Source organism: Peromyscus maniculatus, chromosome 19 (genome assembly GCF_049852395.1).
Source record: "Peromyscus maniculatus bairdii isolate BWxNUB_F1_BW_parent chromosome 19, HU_Pman_BW_mat_3.1, whole genome shotgun sequence".
Lineage (NCBI taxonomy): Eukaryota > Metazoa > Chordata > Mammalia > Rodentia > Cricetidae > Peromyscus > Peromyscus maniculatus.
Genome location: NC_134870.1, coordinates 51564525 through 51590510, shown reverse-complemented (window position 1 = coordinate 51590510; position 25986 = coordinate 51564525). Strand labels below are relative to the sequence as shown.

Here is a 25986-nt window from a genome sequence, read left to right as displayed (position 1 = left end):
TGACTCTGGGCAAGGCAGGAAAACTCATTACATTTTAAAGGATACCTTTGCAAATAATGAACCAGGGGATAAAAGCTGTTACATAGCTAACACACAACCAATGTGTCTGAAAACATGTGCATAAGCTCAAGCAACATCTACCTGTATGTTCCAGGGAATTCTTTTTTTTTTTTCTTTTTTTTTTTTGAGATAGGGTCTTATACAGAGTCCTAGAATTCACTATATAGGCTAGGCTGGCCTTGAACTCACAAGAGATCCGCCTGCCTCTGCCTCTCTAGTGAATACCACCACGAAGCAGGGCTTAGTGAACCACTCTATCAAGTTAATTCACATAAGGAAATGAAGGGAGGGGGCAGGAGAGACTGTTCAGCAGTCAAGAACATTTGCAGAGGACAGTTCAGTTCCCAGCAGTAGGCTCAGAACCACCTGTAACTCCAGTGCCAAAGGATCTGCTTCCCTCTTTTGGCCTATGTTCCCCCAAATAAAAACGAGAGAGGAGAGGAGAGGAGAGGAGAGGAGGGGAGGGGAGGGGAGGGGAGGGGGGGAGGGGAGGGGAGGGGAGGGGAGAGGAGAGAGAGAGAGAAGAGAGAGAGAGAGAGAGAGAGAGAGAGAGAGAGAGAGAGAGAGAGAGAGAGAGAGAGAGAGAAATGGAAGGGTGCCTACCATAAAGTCGTATCTATGAACTGATCTTTAGGCCCCGAGTTGTATAGCTTCTAACCAGTATTTGTGAAATCAAACAGGAGACACACTCAAGTTTTGTCGCTTTATTTCACTACATTAAGCAATAAGGCAAAACAGTAACTTGTTATTCATAAGTCAAGGAGTGCCTCTCATCCCCAAAAGGAGCCAAGAAGGATGCTTATTACAAAGATGCAGTGGCATTTAGTGCAGTATGCTTATAGCATATATTTGGAACAAAAGAAAATTTTGGTGTGTAAATCAATTCACAAACCTAAAGTAACTTAGCTTTAAGTTTCCAAATTGTAGTTTCAAGTGCTAAGGACTCCTGACTCTTGAGTCCTGGTGCACACTGACTAGTAATAAAAACCCTGCACTGACCTAGTATCAGAAGGGCGATAGACACAATTTCTAATTCACCAGCTACAGCTGCACCTGATCTAATACCAGAAGGGTGATCGATCGGCGCAACTCCTAATTCACCAGCTGCAGGTGTTGAACCTTTTCTAAGAACACAAGACCAGCTTACACTAAACTCACCTTGAAACAGCCAACAGCGGTTATTTTTAAGTTAACTTGACTTCTTAAACAGACATTGTATGTTCAAAAGTGTTTTCAGTGTTTATCACCCAGGAGTAGACCCATATGTCAACGTTTTCTGGGGAGTAAGTATCAGTTTCACCGCCTAAAGGCATGCAGACAACGGTCTCCACAATGTGTGGACTTAGGAAGCCACCTGCACTTTGATTCCCCCCACCCAAGCAGACACTGAGGAATGGTTTCACAGAAGGCTCGAACTTGAGGCTTTGTGAAGTTATATATATAAAAAAAATCACTTTCTGTAGTTTAAAACTTGTAATTACCCAACTCCCTGCTCCAGCTTCTATGAGGTTAAACTTTAGTTACTGTTCTCATAACACCAGTATTCTTCTTATACTGAGGTAAATATATTACTCTGTGAGAATATTGTTTCATAAAATTGGCTTGATCTTAAAGAAGACAGTGTCTTTCAATAGCTTCCTAGTTTCCTCTTTTAAGGGGAACTAACCAAGACTATTTTCTATCTGTAGTCCAGATTCTCTATCCCTTAAAACAAACCAAACCAAAGCTCCTAAAGACAGAAAGTGAAGACCAAAGCGGGGTTTGTAGACAGGAACTCTTCCAAGGGCTGCTGGCCATGTGCTAGGAACTTTCAGGGAAGTGGTGCAGCTGGTTGGCTTTCAACTCGTTTAGAAAACATCCCAGAAATCAAGGTTTGCAACTCAGTGTTAGAACTGGAGAGGAACGGCATGTCTGGGTTAGGCCAGCACTCTGGCTCCTTGCTCAACTGCTGTGGCTTACCATCGAAATGGTCTCACTTGAATCAGCACAAGTCTTACACCCACCAAGGGAAAGGTTCTTTTTACATCCAGTTTTGGATTTAAGAGACTGATGGTTAATTTCTCCTTCAGCTCAGTGGAAACACGTCAGTTTATATCATGCTAAAAAGGCAAAGTTTAAAATGTTCTCTGAATCCCAGAGTTGAGTATGTCCATTTACACTGTCTTGGCTCTCTTTCTAAACCCAACATTAGAACATTCCTTGAATTACACAACAGAGCAGAGAGCTGGGTGTGGTGACAAGTGTTTTTACTCCTAGGAGGTGAGTTCAAGGTTAGCTTGGTATACATATGGAGTTCCAGGCCAGAGTTACATGGAGGGAACCTATGTGAAAAAATAAATGGAAAAGAAAACAAAAACAAAAACAAAAAACCAAAACCAAACAAACAAAAACAAAATCCACTCACCCCACAAAACAAAACCAGAGTAGAGAAGGGCAGAGAGTGAGATCTATAAAGGCTGTCTCCCTGTGGCATTATTAGCCCCTGAATATTAGGGTAATATTAAAACAAATGGAACTTCGTGGTATGTAATTGCTTGCAACTCAAATCCTTAAAGTTCCGTGTACTACTGAGGAAAATGAAGGACAACGGATAGGTATACTGTAGTCCTTTACAGGAGACAAATGGAGTGCCTTAAGAAAGCCATGTCCTGTCATCACAAAGTTAGAGACACTGTGACAATCCTAATTCTCTGTCATATGGAAATCAACGGCAAAGTGAGAGCCACGGCAAGTGAAGGGTTATAATTACTAGGTTATCCTTAATGGAATGCCGAAAGCAGTTGGAACAGAGACCAATGCTGGGCCCGAATAGCAGGTCTTCTCTGGATTACCATTCTAAGGTTTTTCGGTCAAACCGTGACAGGTACAAGGCCCATTTCTCAGGGAGTAAATCGAATGCCCCTCCGAGGAACACCCAATTTACTGGGATGGAGTTAGGCTGGTACTCAACGTGCAGGGCTTAGTGCGGGAGACACAGACTTCCTGGTGTCCACAGAGAGAGCAGGTGGAACAGCAGTGACCCTGTGCTCCCAATCCTGGCCTGCCTCCACTCCTAGGAACAGGATTTAGTGATGGGTACATCTTTATAAACACGTCTAATGAAGCAGCAGCTTCCACACTGTTACAGAGATGTGGTGGCACAGCTGTGGGGACATCTGCCCACCAGGTGACTTTGTTTTAAGGAAGAAGAGGGCCAAAGCTCAGTTCCACATGCTGAGTAAGCCAGATGACCTCTGTGCCCTGGTCACTTTCTTCCATCGGGCGGATGGGGGCGGCCAGGTTTTTAAAATCATGTTTCATCTTGAAGCACACGGTCACTTCACCTTCCTCACGCTGTGGGGTGACTTTGATGAAGATGCCCACTTTGTTGGCTTTTCGGAAAGCTACGATGCTAAGGAAAGAAAAGCACAGTATTAGGCAGATGAGAATTTAACCGAGTCACCAAGTCTCCTAGTCATTTCCTGGTTCCATGGGAACCTCCGCTACGATCACCATCCTACTGACCACCAAAGAAGAGTGTCTTCAGAAGAAGCTGAGCTATTTATATTTTCCTTTAAAAAAGTTTATTTAGCATGTATAGCTGTTTTGCCTGCTTGTAAGTCTCTGCATCATATACATGCCTGGTGCCTGCTAGAGGCTGGAAAAGGGCATTCGATCCCCTAGAACTGGAGTACAGATGGTTGTGAGCTACCATTTAGGTGCTGGGAATTGGATCTGGATCCTCTGGAAGAACAGAGAAAATTCTTAACTGCTTAGCCATCACTCCAGCCCTTACAGTAATTATTTCATAAATATAAAGGGAAAAAATTAGTTTTTAAAATTCAGGTAAAGAAACAGACACATAAGTGTGCAATTTTAAGGTTTGACTTGAAATATATCACACAAGCTCATGTCTTGAAGGTTCAGTTCCTAGCATGTGATGCTATTTTGGAGACCATGGAACTGGTAGGTAGTGGGCCCTAGGTGAGGAAAGCAGCCCATATAAAGCACACATTTGAAGGTTATCCACCCATTTCCAGTCCAGCTGTTTTGAGCTTTCTCTGTACCATGTGACTAGCTTGTGGCCTCACCTCATGCACCCACTGTCAAAGGCATAGGTGAAGCCTCTCCTACCTTCATGCCTCTCCTGCTATGATAGACTAAATTCCCTCTGAAATTGGAGCTAAATAAGCTTTTCTTCCTAAGCCGTTCCTGTTACACATCTGGTCACAGCAACACAAAAGGACGAATCCAGGCCCCTGGATCAGCTGACTGTTCTGAGGATCACAGAAAGATCACTTACTCAGGGTCATCCTGGAAGTCCTGGGGCTCTGCCAGCTCATCATATTCTGCTGCTGCATCCTTGCCGGCTAAAACAAGCTCTTTGGGAGGCACCACCACCTGAGAGCAAGAGAGACAGACTGCAGCAGCACCACCCAGACAGGTGAGCATCACATTTCTGGACACATTTATACTCCTTACACAGTCTTAAAACACTGCCGAGGAACTCGAGCATGAGAATGAAGAATGGAAACAAGTGAGTATTTGTAGGCTGCAGGATGGCTAATGCTTACCTGATAACCTACTGGCATGGCTGATTGGGCCGAGTAGGGAGAAGACCCACCCTAAACTGTGGTGGCAGCATTCGTGGACTGGATACAAAGGAGAAAGTAAGCTGAGGGCCGTCATCTGCTACTTCACAACAGATGCTAAGAAGTGCCGTGACCAACTGACTTGAGGCCAGGCATCATGACTGCCCCGACTGCCAGGCAAAATAAGCTTCCTAAGATTGTTTTGTCAAGACCAGTTATTCAGTTGCAGCAACAGGAAGTAGCTGACTAGTACAGCTTACCGGGGGAATTCAACCAGGCCAGGGCACACGGCCGTACTGCATCTTTTCCTCTTTTCCTGTGTTACTTCTGAAGGGGAGAGGAGTGCATATCCCCTTTGCTATATTATTTTTAAGATAATTCCTGGCATATTTGAGACAATTTATCCCCCCTCAAACACAAGGACTTTCTGACACTGAACACTGGGGGTGGGGGAGTGTATTTATATTTATGTTTTTGGAGCACAGGCTAGATTGTTATGTTATAACTGGTCTATACCTTGTTATCTCAGAGACCAGCAGAAACCATCAGCCACTAAGTATAGCTACAGTGCTGTGTGTGTGTGTGTGTGTGTGTGTGTGTGTGTGTGTGTGTGTGTGTGTGTGTGTGTAGGTGGCGGTGGTGGTGGCGGCGGCAGCACATTAAAGCCTTGATCAATGAATGCTGTGTCCACATTCCAGACTGTAATGTTTTTAGCCCAACCACACCTACTTCTTATTGTTATTTTAAAAAACAAATGTAAGGACATGTGTCATCTTTTTCTAGAGGTGATGCTAGTGAATGAAATCATTAAAAGGCAGAAGAAAAACCCACTAGGAAATTCTCTAGTGATAGTCTTTGGATAACAGCTGGAGATAGAGGCATTTCTTCTATGAATACTCACTGTGAGTATCTCACTGAATTATGGGTCAGTACTACATAAAGTTCTCTTAGAATGTCCATCAACTAGGTTGGTGGGATGGCTGAGTGGGTCAAAGTGCTGGCCCCCAAGCCCAGCAACCCGAGTTAGTTCATCTAGACCTACACGGTAGAGCAGAGAACTGACTCTAACCTTGAAGCATGTGCCAAGTGCACACAGTGTGCACATGCACAAATACATACACATATGTAAAATTTAAAAAATTCCATCTGTGGTGATACTATGTTCCCCAAAATATTGTGCACCCTAATAATCTTATCTGGGGTCAGAGAACAGAACAGCCACTAGATATAGAGGCCAGAAAATGGTGGCATACACCTTTAATCCTAGCATTCCAGAGGCAGAGATCCTCTGGATCTCTGTGAGTTCAAAGCCACACTGGAAACAGCCAGGCGTGGTGACACACGCCTTTAATCCCAGGGAGTGATGGCAGAAAGCAGAACGGTATATAAGGCGTGAGGACCAGAAACTAGAGCCTGGTTAAGTTTTTAGGCTTTTGAGCAGCAGTTCAGCTGAGAGCCAGTGAGATGAGGACTCAAGAGTTTTCCAGTCTGAGGAAACAGGATCAGCTGAGGAATTGGCAAGGTGAGGTTGGCTGTGGCTTGTTCTGCTTCTCTGATCTTTCAGAGTTCACCCCAGTACCAGGCCTCAGGTTTGTTTTTATTAATAAGACCCTTGAAGATTTGTGCTACATCCATCAACCTCTAAGTAGCAAACTATAAAAAACCCTACATTTCATTCAGTCAAAATTATCTTAATATTAATTAGTCACTGCTATGTGTACTCTACATAAATAGCGGATGTAGGAGAGACACCAGCTTCAGAAGGAGGTGACACCTCACGAGTCCTCAGGCATGAGTGTTGAACCGAATGGGAAGGTGTGTGCCCTGGGGAGCTGGGGCAGGAGGAGGAGCTCGGGTCCAAGTGAGCAGCACAGGCAGCTCCCCAGCAGGCACCGACGGCCACCAGTGCAGCCATCCTACAGCAGCCCCGGAAAGGCTCAATTCCGAACAGGAAGCAGCCATCGTCAAGAAGCTGTGCCGAGGAAGTGGCCTTCCTCCTCAAGTCAGAGGGCTGAGCAGCTAACGCAGGATGAACGGCCTGGTGGCACACAGGCGGGCTGAGATGAAGTCCAAGTACTGAGAGCACTAAGTACTGAGAGTACTAAAGACAGCGAGGTTGGGCAATGAGTTCCTGTCTGAGACCAAGTGAGAACACCGAGACCTGACAGGCAGTGGCTGCGTGTTTGAGGGCTACATAAAATAAGGCTGTAGAATCAGGACCCTGGCTCACACGCAGAGATGAGAGCCGGTGTGGACTGTTTTAAGCCATGTCCAATGAAGCCACTGAAGGCCATGTCAGGGTCTGTCCAAGGGGACAAACGCCCTTACCTTAGCAGTGCTGTTGATGTTATCAGGGTCCCCCTCTTCACACTCCAACAGAGTCACATGGGTGAGGTTCTCTACCGGATTTGTAAGAGTCAGGAGGACCTGGCTCTCCTGGAGAAGAAGGAAAGTATCTTTCAGACATGCGCCACACCCCCACTGAGGTCCACCTTCTTAGGTGTTACACAAAATGACTCTCAAAATCACCCCCTTCCTCCGGAGCAACAGCTCCTGTCCCTCTACACCAGAGCATCCTAGGAATGTTTACTGATCTTTATGTTTCTGTGTCAGCAACACACGCTCCGGGTGGCTATCTCACTAAGGAAGCTGGGCAGATTCTAGTGACTAGGCCTAGAAACCCTGAGAAACATTTATTATCTAAATGATTAAAGTTTGCAGTTCTTGTCCACTCTAGTTGGTGCTTGGGGGATGACAAGGAAAAATCAAAAAACCCCAAATCCCCAAATAAACATTGTAGCCATAGGCTAGCCAGAAGGATTGCCAAGGGCAGCGGGAAAATGACACATTAAAACTACGAAGTCTTTTTAAGATTTCCCAAACCTGATCCCATGGCCATTTGCTGCTCTTGAGATTGGTACATAAAGGATGCTGTAAACCTTTTCACGAGCAGCCTGACGGCAAAGAGCCAGAGACTGCCGCCGAAGAGTCATCATTCATCAGTCACAGAGGAGGAGGAGCCCGTGGAAGAAAGGGGCCACGGTGGAGAAGAACCTAGGCAACTCCTGGCACTATGCACACACATCTGAGTCAATGGAGAAGCTCCTGCTGGCAACAGGAGGAAGCTGCCTATGGTACCCAGTTTCACCATCTTCCTCTCCCCACTTTTCTACCTTTACAGAATGTACAACCTGCTTCTTATACACCCAACATGCCGTTGGCAAGAATCCCAGTTTAAAGAGACCAAGTCTCCATGTCTTTATCATTTCTGTCCTTTCCTTGAACCTTCCCTACAGCATCCCATTCCACACACACAGCCACCCATATACAGACATGCAGAGGTCACCGACGAATCAAGTCTGTGTGTCGACGAGTCCGGTACTAACCTTCATGTAGCGAAGGTTGGGGATTGACATGATTCTCACTTCTGGAATATAGTTGCTACCGATAAATAAAAACATGTATTAATGTTCACTGAAGTCTCTTGAAATGATTATTTACCTTAAAAAAACCCCACACACATAAACAGGTGCTACAAACAATGTTAACTAGAATACATTGAGAGAATACGAAGACCTGTAGCACCACAGTAAGAGAAGAGACACGAACCCAAACTAGCAATGAGTTCTGTCTGAAATTTTAGGCTTTCAGCCTGTATGTATAGAGAGCTGGGTTAGGGCTTATAGTTGTAGCATAGCATGTTTTCCTTACCAATTTATTTTGAGGGAATCTGACTTATTTACAAGGTAGCTGGTTACAAGATCCAATCATTAACTAACATTCTACATGGCTTTAAACACTAATTCATTCCTACCGTACACACAGTGCTTCCTGTATGCCAGGCAATATTCTAAGTATTGTACAAGTGTTCATTCCAACTCTGTGTGACAGGGACGACTACTGCTACCTCATTACAAAAAAGGAGATGCTGGGATGGGCAGGTGTGGTGCCAGGGTTCAAATCCAGAAACTCCACAATATCCATAGCTCTTGACTGATATGTAACTCTGACTTCAAAATCACAAGCTGCATGAATGCTTGTCTGCGCTCAAAATTGCCCCTGTTCAAATGCCCGTTCAGTATTTACAGACCATGATGCTGCCTTGTGATAAAGGGGGTTTGAATGAGAATGGCCCCGCCCCCACAGGCTCACGTGTTTGAATGCATGGTCTGTTATAAAAAGCCCTTTTGAATAAAGTTCTGGCCGGTGGATAAGGATCCAGGCCCACCGGAGGCTATCCTGTGTTTCTGTTTCTATCCCCTCTATATTTCTATCTAAGTTTCTTATCACTCTCTCCTCAAGAGTCCCTGGGATAAATAAATGTGGGAGCTGGCCTCCCCACAGAGGCTATTATGGAGAATAAGTTAACAGCATGCCTGCAATACTAAAGTGGAAAAAAAAGTATTTCAGAATCAAGGCTGAACAGTATTTTAACTTTAAACTAGGTATTTTCCTAATCGGAATTCAATGGCCCCTATCCCATATTGTCAGAGATTTGGATTCAGCAGGTTTGAGGTGCAGCCAGGGCATCTGTATTAATACTGCCACATGATTCTACCACGATGTCAGAAAAACCATCGACAGAGAACGCTTAAGAAAATGACACTGAGCAGATAGGGTTTCTTTTTTTTTTTTCTTTTCCTTCTTTCTTTTTTTTTGGTTTTTTGAGACAGGGTTTCTCTGTGTAGCTTTGTGCCTTTCCTAGAACTCCCTCTGTAGACCAGGCTGGCCTCGAACTCACAGAGATCTGCCTGCCTCTGCCTCCCGAGTGCTGGGATAAAAGGCGTGCACCACCAACGCCCAGCATAGGGTCTTTAGTGAGCACAATTTCTGTATCCTGTACTACACAGTCAATCTAGAAGCTCACAGCCAGGCGAGTGCTCCGCCTAGTACTGAGCTGTACCACCAGCTGCCTGTAATGAACATGCACATGTATTTTTAAATTTGAGGATACCTTTAATGTTAGAGTTTAAGAGAAAACACCCCAGGTCAGGCAAGCTGTAAATCTCAGCAGCTGCCTGGAGGAGGAGAATGGAGAGGAGAAGGACAAAATAGTTGTGCTGTTTAAGCTGGGATGGAGGTCAAAGGGCAGACAAGCAGTCACATGGTGGGAGAGCGGCTTTACAGAGAGTGAGGAAGCCCAAAATACAGAAAAAGTATCTTTAGCTCTCACCAGCCCCTGAAAGAGATAGAAAGAAGGGAAAGGTACAGAGCCTCATGGCTGCTCTGCTTGAAGGGACTGCACCAGGGTCAGGAGTCTGGGGGAAGAAAGCACATTCCATTAAAGGACTAGTTACTCCACCCATCTCTTTAGCATACTTTAAGGTAGGCCTGCCTTAAGGTGGTCCCCTGGCCAGGTGAGTGACTTGGCCCAACTGAGATTCTGTTCTCTTGACCAGAGTTGGTTTTTCCTTAAAGGGCCTTTACTGCTCCTCTAACATCCCCTACTCTGAAGAGGCAATCCTCAAATCATCTAGGAACCAGATCAAGGATCAGAGCTTCCAAACATTACTGCTGTTTTCTGGCCTGCCTCTGGCAAGGACAAGGCTGCCAAGAGGTCCAAGAACATTCCTGTCAATTTAGCTAAGGGAGAAACCATTTATTTTTCTTTGGGGTCTTTCCCCTTAAATTGCTAGCTAATTACTATCTCCTATGAACATAATTCCTTTTTAAAAAAATTATTTTTATTTTATGTACATTGCCTGCATGTATGTCTGTGTCATGAGGGTGTCGGATCCCCTGGAACTGGATTTACAGAAAGTTGTGAGCTGCCATGTGGGTACTGGGAACTGAACCTGGGTCCTCTGGAAGAGCTGCCAGTGCTCTTAACTGATGAGCCATCTCTCAGGCCAGTCCCTTTTTTGTTTTGTTTTTGCTTTTCCAGACAGGGTTTCTCTGTGTAGCCTTGGCTGTCCTGGAACTTGCTCTGTAAACCAGGCTGGCCTCAAACCCACGGATCTGCCTGCCTCTGCCTTCTGAGTGCTGGGATTAAAGGCTTGTGCCACCACTACCTGGAAAACGTAATATTAAAAACTTTATAAAGAGGAATTTATCCTATGGTTCACATGTGCTACTGTGGTAGTTTTCTTTATTCTCAACAGTCAGTTATTACTGCACAATGGTAGTTAGGAAAGTGAACACATTTTATGGTGATTTATTATTACATGGTAATAACCAACATCACAACTTATGGGCTCTTTTCTCAATAATCTTGAGCAGAAAGTAATTTTAGAGATGATGAAAATAAACTTAGAGAAACACAGTCAAGTGGTAGTCCTAACACCTGGCTCTCTCTAGATCCTAACTTGCCAGACCAGCACTTTTTAACCCTTTGACTTAAATGGCTTCTTTTTAAACAGCTGCATACTATTCTGCAGTAGGAACGAATGTCCATTTATTTAGTAATTTCTTGTTAATAGCCAGTTAGAGCTGCTTTTAGCTTTTTCCATGAAAAAGGTGTAATGTACATCCTCACACACGTATTTTTATTGGTGCTTTTGTGCCTGGAGAGTCGATTCCTTGCATAGTATTGCTGAGTCAAAGGTCTATGTAGCATGGGGTGCTATCACACACTTGTAATCCCAGCACTCAAGAGGTGGAGGCTGGAGAATCAGGAGTTAAGATCACTCTGTACATAGTGAGTTCAAGGACAGTCTGGGTTGAGAGAGACCCTGTCTCACCAAACAAAGTAAACCATCAAGGTAATTTGTCTTGCTATTTCCTGCTTGCTCTCCACAAAGACTCTTGCCAACCACAATCCTATCAACAATTCGTGTAGGTACCTGCCTAATGACATACTCATTGATGCTGGCTGTTAACTTTTCCTATGGAGCCTCAGCATCTCTTCACACACCTGCTGGCCACTTGGAATTTCTCTTAGATGCTTGCTCAAATCCTTTGTCCCACAGCCCATTCTCATCGCTTTTCAATTATTATATTTCCAGTTGGTGGGAATTCTACACAGAGCATTATGCATTGGCATAAACGCCAAGCACTTTTCTTTTTTCTTTTTTTTGGTTTTTCGAGACAGGGTCTCTCTGTGTAGCTTTGCGCCTTTCCTGGAACTCACTTGGTAGCCCAAGCTGGCCTTGAACTCACAGAAATCCGCCTGGCTCCCGAGTGCTGGGATTAAAGGCGTGCGCCACCACCGCCCGGCAACCAAGCACTGTTCTACCTGTTCTACCACCTGTCTCAGGACACTGGTAATTTCATCCTTTACAACTCATCATTCCTTCTGCCAAGGTCAAGGGTGTTCATCTTCTTTAGGGAATTCTCATCTTGCTACAAAGGGATCTTTTACACCAAAGTTAGACTTATCCTTAATTTTCAAAATATTTTTCTTAGTTGATAGGTGATATTTTTGGGAGGTGAGGTCAAAAGAATAGAAGTAGCTGCCATTTCCCAAGTGCTGAGACTATAGGTGTGCACCAACAAACCAGTTTTTAAATTAAAAAACTTATATAGCTCTGGCTAGCCTGACACTAGCTATATACACCAGGCTGTCCTTAAACTCAGAGATCTTCCTGCCTCTGCTTCCTGAGTGTTGAGATTAAAGGCATGCACCATCAAATCCAGCTAAATTAAAAACAAAACCCAAAAAACCCCACAACACTGTTATTGTGCATGTGTGTGTATCAGAGTGCTGGCTCCCTCAACATGCCTGCCTAATAATTTTTTTTTTTAAATACACCACCACTGAAAACCTGCAGTGAGTTAACTCTAACTTAATCACTTTTAGTCCATTCAGTAAAATGTTATCAGAACCAGGAAGTAAACTGAACATTGTTTCAGAGTACTCTTCAATTTGCTATACTTTATATTAAAAAAAAAAAAAGTCTTGGCCAGGCAATGGTGGCGCACGCCTTTAATCCCAGCACTCAGGAAGCAGAGGCAGGTGGATCTCTGTGAGTTCAAGGCCAGCCTGGTCCACAGAGCAAGATCCAGGACAGGCACCAAAACTACACAGAGAAACCCTGTCTTGAAAAACAAAACAAACAAACAAACAAACAAAGTCTTAACTTAGATATTTTATAATTCCATATTGCCAGAGACCACGTCACAATACTGTCACTGACGCAAACACATTCCTGCTTCTGTCTTCCCAGAAGCCGGGATTCCAGGATGTGCCAGTCTCAGGCCACATGGCCTTGAGTTTACATTTATAGACGTACTTGAGACTTCATGCTATTCAACTAAATTCAAAACCAGAATAGAAACAGAAAGACTGTCCTGATGTAATTTCTTTCCCTTTTTAAATGTTTTAAAAAGATAATCCACATTGAAAAAGATTCATAAACCTCAATCAACATCCCAAAATACTTACACAGCAACCAACTGGATTTTGAATTTGATAGATGTTGGATTAAATTCTGGCTTGCTTAAGTTATGTTCACATTTCTAAAAAGAAAAGTACACGTAAGAGAAAAAGAATATACTCTGAAGATCCACAGAACCATTAAATGCAGAAAGTAGTTATTAGAATTTTATGTTTTGTCCTGCCCAAAGATTAGAACAGAATTTATGGTATTGATAACCAAAATTTATAGGCGACATTTGGGTCACCACAAATATCATAGCGTGTAGTGCTTAGAAACTATCCAAATAGCTAGCACACGCCAAGCACTCACTGTGTGAACAATGCACACTCCGACTTACTTCATCAGATGAAGAAGGTACACAGCTGTTAATGTTCTCTCTGAACAGATGAGGAAAATGGGACCAAGAAGGGGAAATAATCTATATAACTCTGGAGATCTGTATGAATGCAAGGATATAAGCCCAATGACCTACACAAGCTGGTGAAAAGTGTTTAAGTAGTACAAAGCTTTTCCTGTTATACAGAGCATATTACTAGTGTGTCCCTTGTTTCTCTTTGCAGGGCCAATCTGCACAGGGCACGCTAGATACGTATATTAACGTATAGGCTTATCTCACCTTCCTTTTTTCACAGTAATACAAAAGTAAATCTATACACTCTCTTCCCCTTTCCATTCTACATTAATCTTGGAATTCCATCTCGGCACACACAGAAACCTCACCTTTAATGTGCCACTGTAGTGATTTCTATAACTTTAACCAGGCAACTGGTTATTTAGAATATTCCTACCACTTTGTGACTGTAGGTAAAGCAGCAATGAGTATTGGACATGAGTCACTTTCCAATGTGTCAGAAAGACAGTCTCCTAAGAGTGGACCAATGAAGGCCATTTACTACTTTGATAGATACTCCCAAACTGTTAATTTCTGCTATCTGATGACTATCAAATGGCATCTTGAAATTTTTTTTTAAATAAAGATTTATTTATTATGTATATAGTGTTCTGCCTGCAGGCCAGAAAAGGGTACCCGATCTCATTACAGATGGTTGTGAGTCACTATGTGGTTGCTGGGAATTGAACTTAGGACCTCTGGAAGAGCAACCAGTGCTCTTAATCTCTGAACCATCTCTCTAGCCCCATTGACCCAGTTTTAATACACATTGCTGTGGTCATCCTGTATGTTCAAGTGTCTCTCATGCTCACTAACTACAGAGGAATTTTCTCAGCCACATTCTCTATTTTTATATTGCTTTTGGACTGGGGATCTAGCAATGTGCCACTCCCTGCTTTTATATCCAGAAAGGTAGAATCGTAGGCATGTGTCCTGTGCCCTGCTTTACACTGTACCTCCCTTTGCTGTGTTCTGGAGTCAGGTATACAGTCTAGCTATAGATCCTTCATTATCCATACACTTTATGAACGACTCTTCTCAGGCTGTATACATCTTTTTATTTGTTTATAGATTTTCTGTAGGATAGGAACAGAAGTTTCACTGTTGCTGTGGTAAAAGATCCAATTGTACTTTATGCTTGTTGTTTGCCTTGTTTGTGAAATAATCCCTTACTCAGAAATCATATATGAATAACTCTATTTTTTTCTATTTGCCTTTTAGATTTCCAGTTTTCCTAGCCAAAAAATTGTTTTTTTGAGATGAAGTCTCGTGTATCTGAGCTGGCCCTGAATTTGCTATGTAGCTGAGGATGACCCTGAACTTAGGATCCTTCTATTTCTACTTCCTGAATACTGGAATTATAGGCATGAAGCCCACATCCAGTTTTATGTGGTACTGGGGATTGAACCCATGCACATTAGGCAAGTGCACCATCAACTGAACCACATGCCTACCCAACCCCCAGCAAAGTTTAATAGTTTATTCTTTCCCCAATGATTTGCAATGCCATAATTTGCAAACATCAACTTTTTAAAAAACTTTTTTTTTTTGGAGACAAGGTTTCCCAGTGTAGCCCTGGCTGTTTTGGAACTCACTCTGTAGACCTGGCTGGCCTAGATTCAGAGATCCACCTGCCTCTGCCTCCAGAGTGCTGGGATTAAAGGGGTGTAACACTACACATGGTTACATCAACTATTTTTACATGCATAGATGTTCTGCTTTATGGTTTTTTTTATAACAGTCAATTATATACGAATATATATATATATAAAATAGATTTGTTTATATATGTGTACTGTTTTCTTTCTTTTTACATAAAAGTGCATACCTACCATTTACTGCCTTCCCCCCCAGCATTTACTGCCTTTCATATTTAAAAATATATACCATACTAGCATATTACTTTGAATAATCAATATTACATAATATGTAAAGTTGATAGGAAAAATAACTACTATTTATTTTGGATAGTTATTACTGTATTAATGGTATATTCTATATCCAACATCTATGTAAATCTGTATTAACGTACATACTAATATTAACTTCTATTAATGTCTGTTAAGGGATAAACTTTTGGTTTTCTTTCGTATTTGGCATTGTTTCTTAATTCCTTAATATAGTTAGTATTTGCTTTTACTTCTATTTTGCTCAATTTATTTTGCTGCTGTTTTTATAACTTCTGGAAATAGATGCTGAGATACTAATGTTTTAACTTCCCTTATGTGTAAATGCTCCTATATCTGTAACTCTGAATAGCTACACAGACATCTATATATCTAAGGATGGCTATATAAGAATTATCAATTTATAACTGAATTACATTATGATCAAATGATACACTTAAACAATTTCATTTTCCAAAGTATTAAAATTTGTTTTTATTTAATTTTTAATTATGTGTATGTGAGTATCTGGATATGTGTAGACAAGTGCAAGTACCCTATGGAGGCCAGAAAAAGATGCTGAATCCTCTGTGGCTGGACTTACAGGTGGTTTTGAGTTGCCTAATAGGGGTTCTGGGAACTGAACTCCTCTGCAAGAGCCGTAAGTGCCCTTAACTGCTGAGCCACCTTTCTAGCCTCAGTCAATGTTTTAGAGTGCTCTGTGTATATTGTACAGACGTTAGGAATAATGCACACATCTCTTTGTCAGGTTTGCTAGTTAAAGGTGCCAATTCTTTCTTTACTGACTTTTATGTTTGTTCTGTTTCTAAGACAAATATATGTCAACATATCCCCCATGATGTCTATTTATGTAATTGTCTCAAACACTACTTTGTGTACTTTGCGTCTATATTTGGTATTTATAGATTCCGACTGTTCTATCGTCTGTGAGCTGAGCCTTTTTGAAAGTGACATACAATGCTGGGCACAGTGGGCACACCCTATATCCCAGCACTAGGGAAGCAGACACGGGGATCCCTGTGAGTTTGAGTCCAGCCTGATCTACATGGTGAGTTCCAGGACAGTCAGGACTACATATAGACCCTGTCTCAAAAAACAAAAACAAAGGAAATGAAAAAAAAAGTGAAATACTTAAAAAAAAAAATTAATGTTTGTTCAGCCACATGCCTTTAATCCTAGCACTTGGGAGGCAGAGGCAGGCAGATCTCTGTGAGTTTAAGGCTAGCCTGGTCTACACAAGTTCCAGGGCAGCCAGAGATAAATAGTGAGACCCTGTCTTGAAAATGAAAAATAGAAAAAAATAGTGTCTGTACAGCCTCCACTGCTCCTTCCTCTTTCTTGCTGAGACTCAAACCCAGGACCTTGTGTGTGCTAGGTAAGTAGTCTTACATTAATACTGAGCTCTACTCTGAGTCCTTGGCATTTTGAGACAGGGTATTGCTACACAGCTCAGGCTGGCTTTGAACTGAAGATCCTCCTGTTTCAGATGCCCAAGAGCTGGTTACAGGCATGAACCACCATGTCCGGCTCTATCTGCACTTTAACTCTGAATTCTGGTATTTGTGTTGTGTCTAATCAGCATATAAATGAGCTGTTTATTCAATTTATTTACTTTATTCAATTTAGTAAAAGGTAAGTCTTTTACTTATTTAATGAATTAATCAGTTGAGTGTGGGCACTCCTCTCCTTCTACCATGTGGGTCCCAGGGATCAAAGGTCATCATGCTTGATGGCACATGATTTCACACAACGAACCATCTGAGCCGGATAGTAAGCTTTTGTTATATGTTCATTCTACATTCTTATTTCTTGTGATAAATATTGGACGTTATGCCATTCATCCATAAATATTTTAGCATGCATCTCCAAAAAGATGAGAATATCAAAAAATAGTATCCCTAAAAAAGACTAATACTTTAATAACAGAAGAAATCCTGCTAATGTTTAAATTTCTTAGATATTATAAATTTTTGTTTTCTCCCCTCTTCCTCCTTCCCTTCTTCCCTGGGCTCTTTTTTTTATCTAAGTTTTATATCTATTTTGTCTGGATCAGGATCTGTATACATTGTACAAATTGTGCTTGGCTGGTATACCTTTGAACCGCTTCAACCTTGAGATGCATTATTTGATAACATTAGCCATATGTGGATATTTGAATGAATTAGGAGTCAGTATCTCAGCTAACTTCACATTTCAAGAACTTGGCAGCCATGTGTGACCAGTGGGTACCACCCTGTATCATTCAGGCATATTAGAGCTCATCATCATGGAGTCCACAGCATCACAGGATGTAATCTAAAAGACTTCCTCCTTCCATTTTATTTTGCTTTTACAATTTACTCGCAAAACTATTGTTTGTTCTGTACATTCCTAGAGGTTAAATTGTGTTTTTTCTTCTTTCTTGCTTTTTCTTAATTTGTTTAATTTGCATTAGTGTTTTCCTTGTGTTAGCCTAAAACCCATACGTTCTTCTGCTATTCTTTTATGGGCTTACATTACGCATTCAACCTTCAGATACCTCAGGTCCATATCTGAGAAGCAAGAACAACAGTAGCTACTTCCGGAGTCGTTAGGATTGAATTTATATTGAAACTTTTAAAAACAATGTCCAAACATTCGGTGTGTTCCCTGCGCTTTCTGTATTTACTACAGTGGCCAGATAGCAGTCATGTCTACTGTATCTGCCTGTCTCTTGTGTAAGTGGCAACTCTACAGGAAAGAGCATTTACCCGACAGCGCAGGGACCGTTTGATCAGAAGGTGCTTGTGTCGAGGATAGAGCTGTGAAGCAGAGACTGGCTGGAAGTCAGGCTGTAAGAGGCGCTGCTGAAGGGTGGTCACTAGCAAGAAAGGCAGAAAGCAGGATTAGTTCACAGTCATTTTCAAAAATCAGACTCGTATGTGGACAAAGAAATATGCTACCAGGAGCAATATGCCAAAATGAACAGTATTGGTAGACACTTTAAAGTTCTTTAAATGAGTACATCTACTTGATTTCCAATACATCATTTACTACTGATTCCATTAAGACTCTCAAGTCTCGAGGCATGCAAGCAGCCAAAGCACACACAGCTGAGAATGGAGCAGGAACAGAAGAACACATGAAATTACCTTCCGTTAAGTTCACTGGTCGTGTGTAATAGTCTTCAGGCAGAGGTTCCACTTCAGCAACGGCCTGAGCTGGCTCAATCTTTACCTCCTTCTGGTCTTCTCCTTCTCTAAGGCTAAAAGAAGAGAGGCAGTAACTTCCCAAGGGTCCACTGGATTATCTTCCAAGTCCTTATCAATGACTGAAGTATTCCTCTAACATAAGAGTATCTTACAGTTTGGGTCTTTTCTAAGTCTAAGAATCTTTTTCCTATTGGTAGTTCAAAATAAAAAATTTGATGCTCCTTTAAACACGCATTTTGTTACTTGCTGTTCTCAGTCATTTCATGTCCAAACTTACGAAAGTCCAGCAAGAGTGCTAATGGATGCACCAGCTCGTGGTCGCTGAAGCCTGGTCCCGAGACTGTACTTGTCCTAAACAAAGTTCAGAAATTCCTATTAGAAAGGCCAGTTTGTACCTCCTATCTATTAAAAGCAAGAAATAGGGGAGGACAGCATGAGAAGCTTAGGGGGAAAAGCAGAAACTAAAACAAAACCAAAACTAATAAAGCAAAAAAGCTACTTAGAATCTACTTTATTTGTAACCCACATTATTCTTCTATCCCTAGAATAAGCAACACAGAGACTAAAACTACAGTCACACAGTCAAAGTGGACTACACATAAGCTTTAACACTGGCCTCAGAACACCCAAGCCCTGGCTGGGTCAGGCAGGAACTATCTGCTAACTTCTTCAGGGTTAGCAAGAATCATAAAAGAGAACTTACCACTACATGAATAGTGTGTTGCTGTAGCGCCCCCATATAGCAGCAGGTTACAACAGAGACAAAAAAATGAAGCATAAGATAAAAGCAAATGCATACAGCCGGCAGGTATATGGGAAGGTTGAAGGATAGAGCGTTTAGTTCCAAGTTCTGTCCTAAGATGTAGGCGTGGATATGCTGATGAGGCCACTGGACTATTTGGGAACATTCACTTACTTCTTTGGTAAGTGTAGGTGCTTTAGTTAATGTTTAACTAAACTCAAATCTCTTTCTATATGGACCTTACCAATCACTATATCTTTAGTGGCTTAACTAATTGTCCAGTAGATACAGTATGACAAGTTATTTAACCTTCCAGATCTCATTTCCTCAAGTGCACAATGGGAGAAATACTATCAGCCTCACAGGACTGTTGTAGGGATTAAATAAAATGATATACATTATGTATTTATAGCCCAGTGCTCAACATGTCACACCATTTAATAAATGTTGTTTCTTAATGTTAATATGTTAGGGCTCAAACAAGTACAAAGAAAACAAACTGTTCTGTAAGAACAAATTAAACTTGGAGGACAAGAAAAACTCAAAATCCCCATCCTTGCTTCTGTCTAGTAGTTATAAATTAGCAGAATATGACATTGACAAATCATTTCTACCAACAACTCCACTTGTGTGTATCTCTGCTTATTTAACCACACAAATGTACTGTGCAAGGCTCAGGATGTAGTCAGTGAGAGAATGCTTGCCTACAGAGGTGAGGTCCTAAGTTCAATCCCTAGTAACAGTGCCACCACCGCCACAAATAGTGTGCATGTATCAGTGATTTCTATCTTGAAAAAAAGTAAGGATGGGAAGGTGTCAAAATAAAAACAAACATACAAACAAACAAAAGACTAGAACTGAGAAACCAGGGTGCCAGAGGTATGTCACAATGGTAGGGAAAATAAAATCTACCGCTTGCCCACCTTCTTGTCAATCTTTCTGTAATATTCAAAAGCAGTAAACAATTTTGTATAGCCTAAAATATTAAGCAGTAACTTTTGGTAGGAATAAAAATGAAACAGAGTGATGGAAGAAGAATGCCTCTATTAAAATACAAGGAATTTAAGTAGAATTAATCAAATACAGACATATAAGCCCACAGCTGTATTCTGTGGGCTTACAAGTCTGTATTTGAGGAACTGCTTTTGATCCCAACTACAGAAATCTAGAACCTGGCCATTTCTGAAAGGTGGCTATTCTAAAGCCTTACAGGCCTTGCAAAATGTCTTTACCCAATTCTCACCGAGAAAGCCAAAGGCATATAGTTTCTACGCCGTGCCAGTTTCTTGCGATCTCGTTCAACCTTTTCCTTCTGAGCAAGCTGCTGGTAATATTCAATCAACTTATTCATCTGTAAGAAATGGAAGACTCTATTTGTTTCACGAAAAGACTGACAGTCAATCAACTGTACTGACTTGAAATAAAATGAATAAAGAAACAGGGAAGTTATGAAGTGTGCAAGTTGTTTTCTTCCCCTTTTTTTCTGTAAGGAGAAATGAAATCTTCACATTCAACCACAGGATGCACGGGTTATGAAGGAGTCAAGATGAGTCTATACTTCACTATCTATCACACCCAGCCTTCTGTCACTTTTTATTTAAATTTTTTTCATCATAAAGCACTATGTTAATTATAAAAATTCAAACATACAAACATAATGAAAAAACCACACCTCTGTCTCATCCTTTGCGCTCAATGTAACCTTTCATTAGGTACCCACTTCTACCAGTTATGTCTTTCTGACACACTTTAGGAACATGTGGTATACTTTAAAACACCTATGTACAGATATAGAACTTGCTCTGTACCACAAAGTACTTTACTTTTCATGTAAAAGGGAATAAAATATCTATTCTTTTTCACTCCAAGTATAATGGACTTCTCATACATCTGGTCTATCTCTCTATCCATTACTAACACATCTATCTTGTTCTTTTTAAAGGCTGGATCTCACTGCATAGAACAAATGTTCTAAAAGGTATTTAAACATTTCTTATAACAGGACATAAATGGTCTTCTGGTGTCATTCTTGTCCTCTCAATTCAGCAGCAAAAAAAAATGTTTTTTTCTTTTTAGAAGAGATTTACTTTATGTACACGGTTGTTTTGACTACATGAATGTCTGTGTACCATCTATGTGTAGTGCCTGTGGTGGCCAGAAGAGGGTGGTGGATCCCTTATGTCCTGGTTGGGATATGTTTTGTCAACCTGATAAAAGCTAGTTATCTTGGAGGAGAAATGTCAACTGAGGAATTGCCTCCATCCGATTGCCTGTAGGCAAACCTGTAGTGCATTTTCTTGATAAATAATTGATGTGGGAGGGCCCACATCCTTTATTCCCCTCATTACAGTGTTTTCAGAAATGAAATCTTCACATCCAACCAGAGGATGCAAAGGCTACGGAGGGGTTGAGATGATGTGCTCCACACTTCACTGCCTACCACAAGCAGCCTTCTGGTACCGTGGGTAGCGCCACCCTTGAGCGGTGGTCCCAGGGTGTAGAAGAAAGCAGACGAGCAAGCCACAGGGCAGGCCAGTGAGCAGTGCTCCTCCATGGCCTCTGCTTCAGTTCCTGCCTTGACTTCCCTCAGTGATGGAGTGAGAGTCTGAGATAAACCCTTTCCTCCCCACGCTGCTTTTGCTTATGGCCTTTTCACAGCAACAGACACCAAACTAAGACACCCTGGACCTGGAATTCTAAGAGAGTTACTAGCTGCCATGCAGGTACTAGGAATTGAACCCACGTCCTCTGGAAGGTTACCCAGTACTCTCAACCACTAAGCCACCTCTGCAGGCCATGCAATTTTTTTTTTTTTTTTTTTAAAGACACTACTGTGATCCTGTCATCTCCTTGCTTTTAAACATTTAAAGGCTTCTCAAACTTCTTGGTCTACAAGGTCAAGCCTCAAATAACCTTCTCTATCTGCTGATATCACACTCCACTTCAATCACTCTCTTAGTTACCATATACTGCCGGGTGGTGGCGGCGCACGCCTTTAATCTCAGCACTCAGGAGGCAGAGGCAGGTGAACTGCTGTAAGTTCGAGGCCAGTGTGGTCTACAAAGTGAGTTCTAGGACAGGCTCCAAAAGTTACAGAGAAACCCTGTCTGGAAAAACCAGAAAGAATTGCTATATACTTTACTTTGTTTCCTCCGCCTACAGGCTGTTCCTCGACTGGAAGTCTTTCCTCTCTGTGTCTAGCATCTCCAGACAGCAGCATAATGCTCACATGTTGACCTCATTAGTTGAAATTTCTAAAAAATGTTGACAAGGCACAATTTCTCCCTCACTTGACTTACTATAGTTTTTACTTTGCCTGGAGAGAACTTTTTTCCCTTTCCCATCAGACATGCTGAAGATTTCACACATACAAACACATGACTAGTACAAGTACTTGTTCATACATCCATGCATTTCTGTAGGTGAGCATCTACGAAGTACACACAGGAAAGAATTCCAGAGATCCCTATCAACCTACACTGCACACTGGTACATGTGAGAAAACCATTTCCCTACACTCTCACCCTGGATACCGTCAGTATTTTTAATTTCTGCGGATGTTACAGGTGGAGAACTGTAAATCTGTTTGTTTCCAGTTTGACAGCACAGCGTGCAGCCGACAGCAGCTCATCAGTTCCTCACACTGCTCTGACGCAGGGTGAAAAGGCCAACAGCGGTGCACACTGCACGAATGCCCACCATGCTGCTGTGGGCATCACACTGCACAAACGCCCACCATGCTGCTGTGGGCGTCACACTGCACGAATGCCCACCATGCTGCTGTGGGCGTCACTACTGGTGCAAGGGAACCTCCAACATCAGCAGTGTCTCTAGGGCTGAAAGGGCTGCAGGCTTGTACTTCCAAGAGTATTTGATAGCAAACGAAACTTCTAGTCATTGTTGGGCACAGGAAGAAAACAATAAAAGCTGTTTTCATTCCTTTTTTGAAACACAACTGGAACACAGAACCAAAAGCACGACTGTTTTCCATGAATTAAGTTAACAGAGAAGGAGGAGCACTGACTTAATGCCTCTCTGTGAGTAACTGGCCCCACAGCACAAATACAGGCACTTCTCAGCATGGGCCACACCCACTGCCTTTCCCTGTTTCATCCTCTGCGGCCTAAGTTCTTGTACTTACCCGTTGTGTGTGAGGATTTTCTGGTTCTTGCCAACCGCCACTAGCTAGAAAATAAACATTAAACAGTAATTTTACCTTTTGATTTTCATAAAATGTTACCATAGAATTTCCAAGAAAGAACACTAGAAATCTTATGGACTAGCATGCTCAGAAGAGAAACCCCACCACCACCACACACACCCCTTCTCCTTCCCTCTTTCTTTCCGGTATTAGGGCTCTGCCCACACTCCACCACTGCGCTATACTCCGAGCCCTTTAAACAACTCAGGCGGTCAAGTTCGTACAGAAGAGCTTTCACCACTGAGCCACCTCACCAATCCTTTCTAAAATGTCTGAGAACAATCTTGTTAAGTGGCCAAAGCTGGCCTTGCTCTGGATCCCAGGCAAGCTCAGAATTTGTAATCCTCCCACCTCAGCTTCCCAAGTAGCTGGGATCACAGGCCTAGGATATCAAGCCCAACATCACCAACAATGTATGCAGTGTCTGCACCAGGTAGCTGAAATGGAGCACTTTTTTTTTTTTTTTCTGTTCTCATAATACGTTCTGAGGTAAGGTACTCTGGTCTCATTTTATAGATGAGAAACCCAAAGCTCCCAACAGTTAACAGATCTAAAAAGTTACACGGATAATAAGTGGTAGAGACAGGAATCCAACTCCGGAAGTAGGCAGGATCTGGGAACCCTGCTCTCATCTGTAGCATGATCTGAATTCTGAACAAGGGGTGCTATAGCAACTGGATCTGCACATGCAAAACAAAATCCCCCAAACTCAAAACCCATACAAACCTCAAAACCCTTGATCATTAAAAAATGTACAGAGTAGCCGGGTGGTGGTGGCGTATGCCTTTAATCCCAGCACTCGGGAGGCAGAGGCAGGCAGATCTCTGTGAGTTTGAGGCCAGCCTGGGCTACAGAGTGAGTTCCAGGAAAGGTGCAAAGCTACACAGAGAAACCCTGTCCCGGGGTGGGGTGTGGGGTGGGGTGTGGGGTGGGGGAGACCAGTCTGGGCTACAGAGTGAAACTGTTACAAAAACAAAATAAAATACACACTAAAAGGCAGCTCAGCAGTTGAGAACATTTGTTGCTCTTGCAGAGGACCTGGGTTCAGTCCCCAGCACCCATGTGGAGGCTGGCAACTGTAACTCCAGTTCTAGAAGATCTAACACCCTCTTTTGGCTTTCATGGCCACTGCATGAATGTGACACATGCAAAATACCCAAATGCATACCATATAAACAAACAGGGGCTGGAGAGACAGCTCAGCAGTTAGGAGCACTGGCTGCTCTTCCAGAGCACCCGGGTCTGACTCCAAGCACCCACAGGGTGGCTCACAACTGTCTGTGACTCCAGTTCCAGGGGATCTAATGCCTCTGACAGAGTGAGATATGACTCAAATAGTAAATAAATAAGGCTGCCAGGATGGTTCAGCAACTAGAGGCACTTGCCACTAAGCCTGAGGACCTGAGTTCCACCCCAGAACCCACACAGTGGAGAGCATCAACTCCTGAGTTGTCCTCTGGCCTCTGCTGTTGGTTGTTTTTTTTTTCCCTTTTGGGGAGAGGGGTGGGGGTGGGAGCCTGCTACCCAGCTCCCAAATAAATCATACATGGAGACTTATTCTTAATTATAAATGCCCAGGTTTAGCTTGGCTTGTTGCTAGCCAGCTTTTCTTAACTTAAATTATCCTATCTTTTGCCTTTGGACTCTTTCAGTTCTCTTCCATAAATCTTACTCTGTGGCTTGCTGTGTAGCTGGGTGGCTCAACCCTAATATTGTCCTTCTCTGGCTACTTCTTTTTTCTTCTCTCCCCTCACATTTCTCCTTCTATATATTCTCATGCCTGCCAGCCCCGCCTATTTCTCTCTCCTGCCTCACTATTGGCTGTTCAGCTCTTTATTAGACCATCAGATGTTTTAGACAAGTACAGTAACACAGCTTCACAGAGTTAAACAAATTCAAACATAGACAAAAGTAACACACCTTAAAACAATATTCTCTAACAGGCCTCTAAACAGGCATGCACACACAAACAAACATAAATAAAAATAAGTAAATAGGGATCATCAAATTGTTCTCCAAGATGGTAATATGAGAATTATCCTGTGTCTGACTAACATGATATAATCAGATTTAAAAAATATTTGAGGAATAGCATTTTCATAATTTGTAGTAAGATGAACAACTTTTAAGACGATCACTTTTATGTTCAGTTATGAGACCTGCTGTCCAAATCCTTTGCTGTTTTCCTTCTGATTCTCCTGAATTGATTGATAAGGGTCCTTCAATTTTCATTAGCCATGTTTAGTCTGTTTTTCTAAGTTTATCACTTTTAATTTTGTCCATGATGTTTAAATTTCAGATTAAAAAAATAACGTTTGAAGCAGGGTTTCACATAGCCCAGGGTGGCTTTGAGCTCCATATGCAGCTGAGAATGACCCTGAATTTATCCTCCTGCCTCTACCTCTGAAATGCTGAGATTACATGTGCGAGGAGTACACCTGATTTATGCAGTGCTAGGACTTGAACCTAGGGCTTCATAAACTATATCCCTAGCCCAATAAATATATATATATATATATATATATATATATATATATATATATATATATATATATATATATATTTTACAATAAATGGTGTTAAGTTTGATTCTAGTATTAGAGTCATAAAAGCTACTTTACCAACT

At 42.0% G+C, this 25986-nt stretch overlaps 1 protein-coding gene across 4 annotated transcripts in view; it reads right to left on the bottom strand.

Annotated features, from left to right (window-relative positions):
- Window positions 1-749: 749 nt before the first annotated feature.
- Window positions 750-25986, bottom strand: part of Dctn4 (dynactin subunit 4) — a 32633-nt gene continuing 7396 nt past the window's right edge. For 2 of the 4 annotated variants that reach the window (XM_016003668.3, XM_042264305.2), the window contains exons 4-14: window positions 23301-23344; window positions 20403-20510; window positions 19121-19141; window positions 18695-18768; window positions 18358-18470; window positions 17977-18086; window positions 12955-13028; window positions 8018-8072; window positions 6960-7067; window positions 4343-4440; window positions 750-3451 (exon numbers count right to left, since the gene is read on the bottom strand). In XM_016003668.3, the coding sequence (XP_015859154.1) occupies window positions 3238-3451; window positions 4343-4440; window positions 6960-7067; window positions 8018-8072; window positions 12955-13028; window positions 17977-18086; window positions 18358-18470; window positions 18695-18768; window positions 19121-19141; window positions 20403-20510; window positions 23301-23344 (1019 nt within the window). In that variant the 3' untranslated portion in view covers window positions 750-3237. The remainder of the gene's footprint in view (window positions 3452-4342; window positions 4441-6959; window positions 7068-8017; window positions 8073-12954; window positions 13029-17976; window positions 18087-18357; window positions 18471-18694; window positions 18769-19120; window positions 19142-20402; window positions 20511-23300; window positions 23345-25986) is intronic. The other 2 variants (XM_006985120.3, XM_076555310.1) reach the window with 1 other exon arrangement.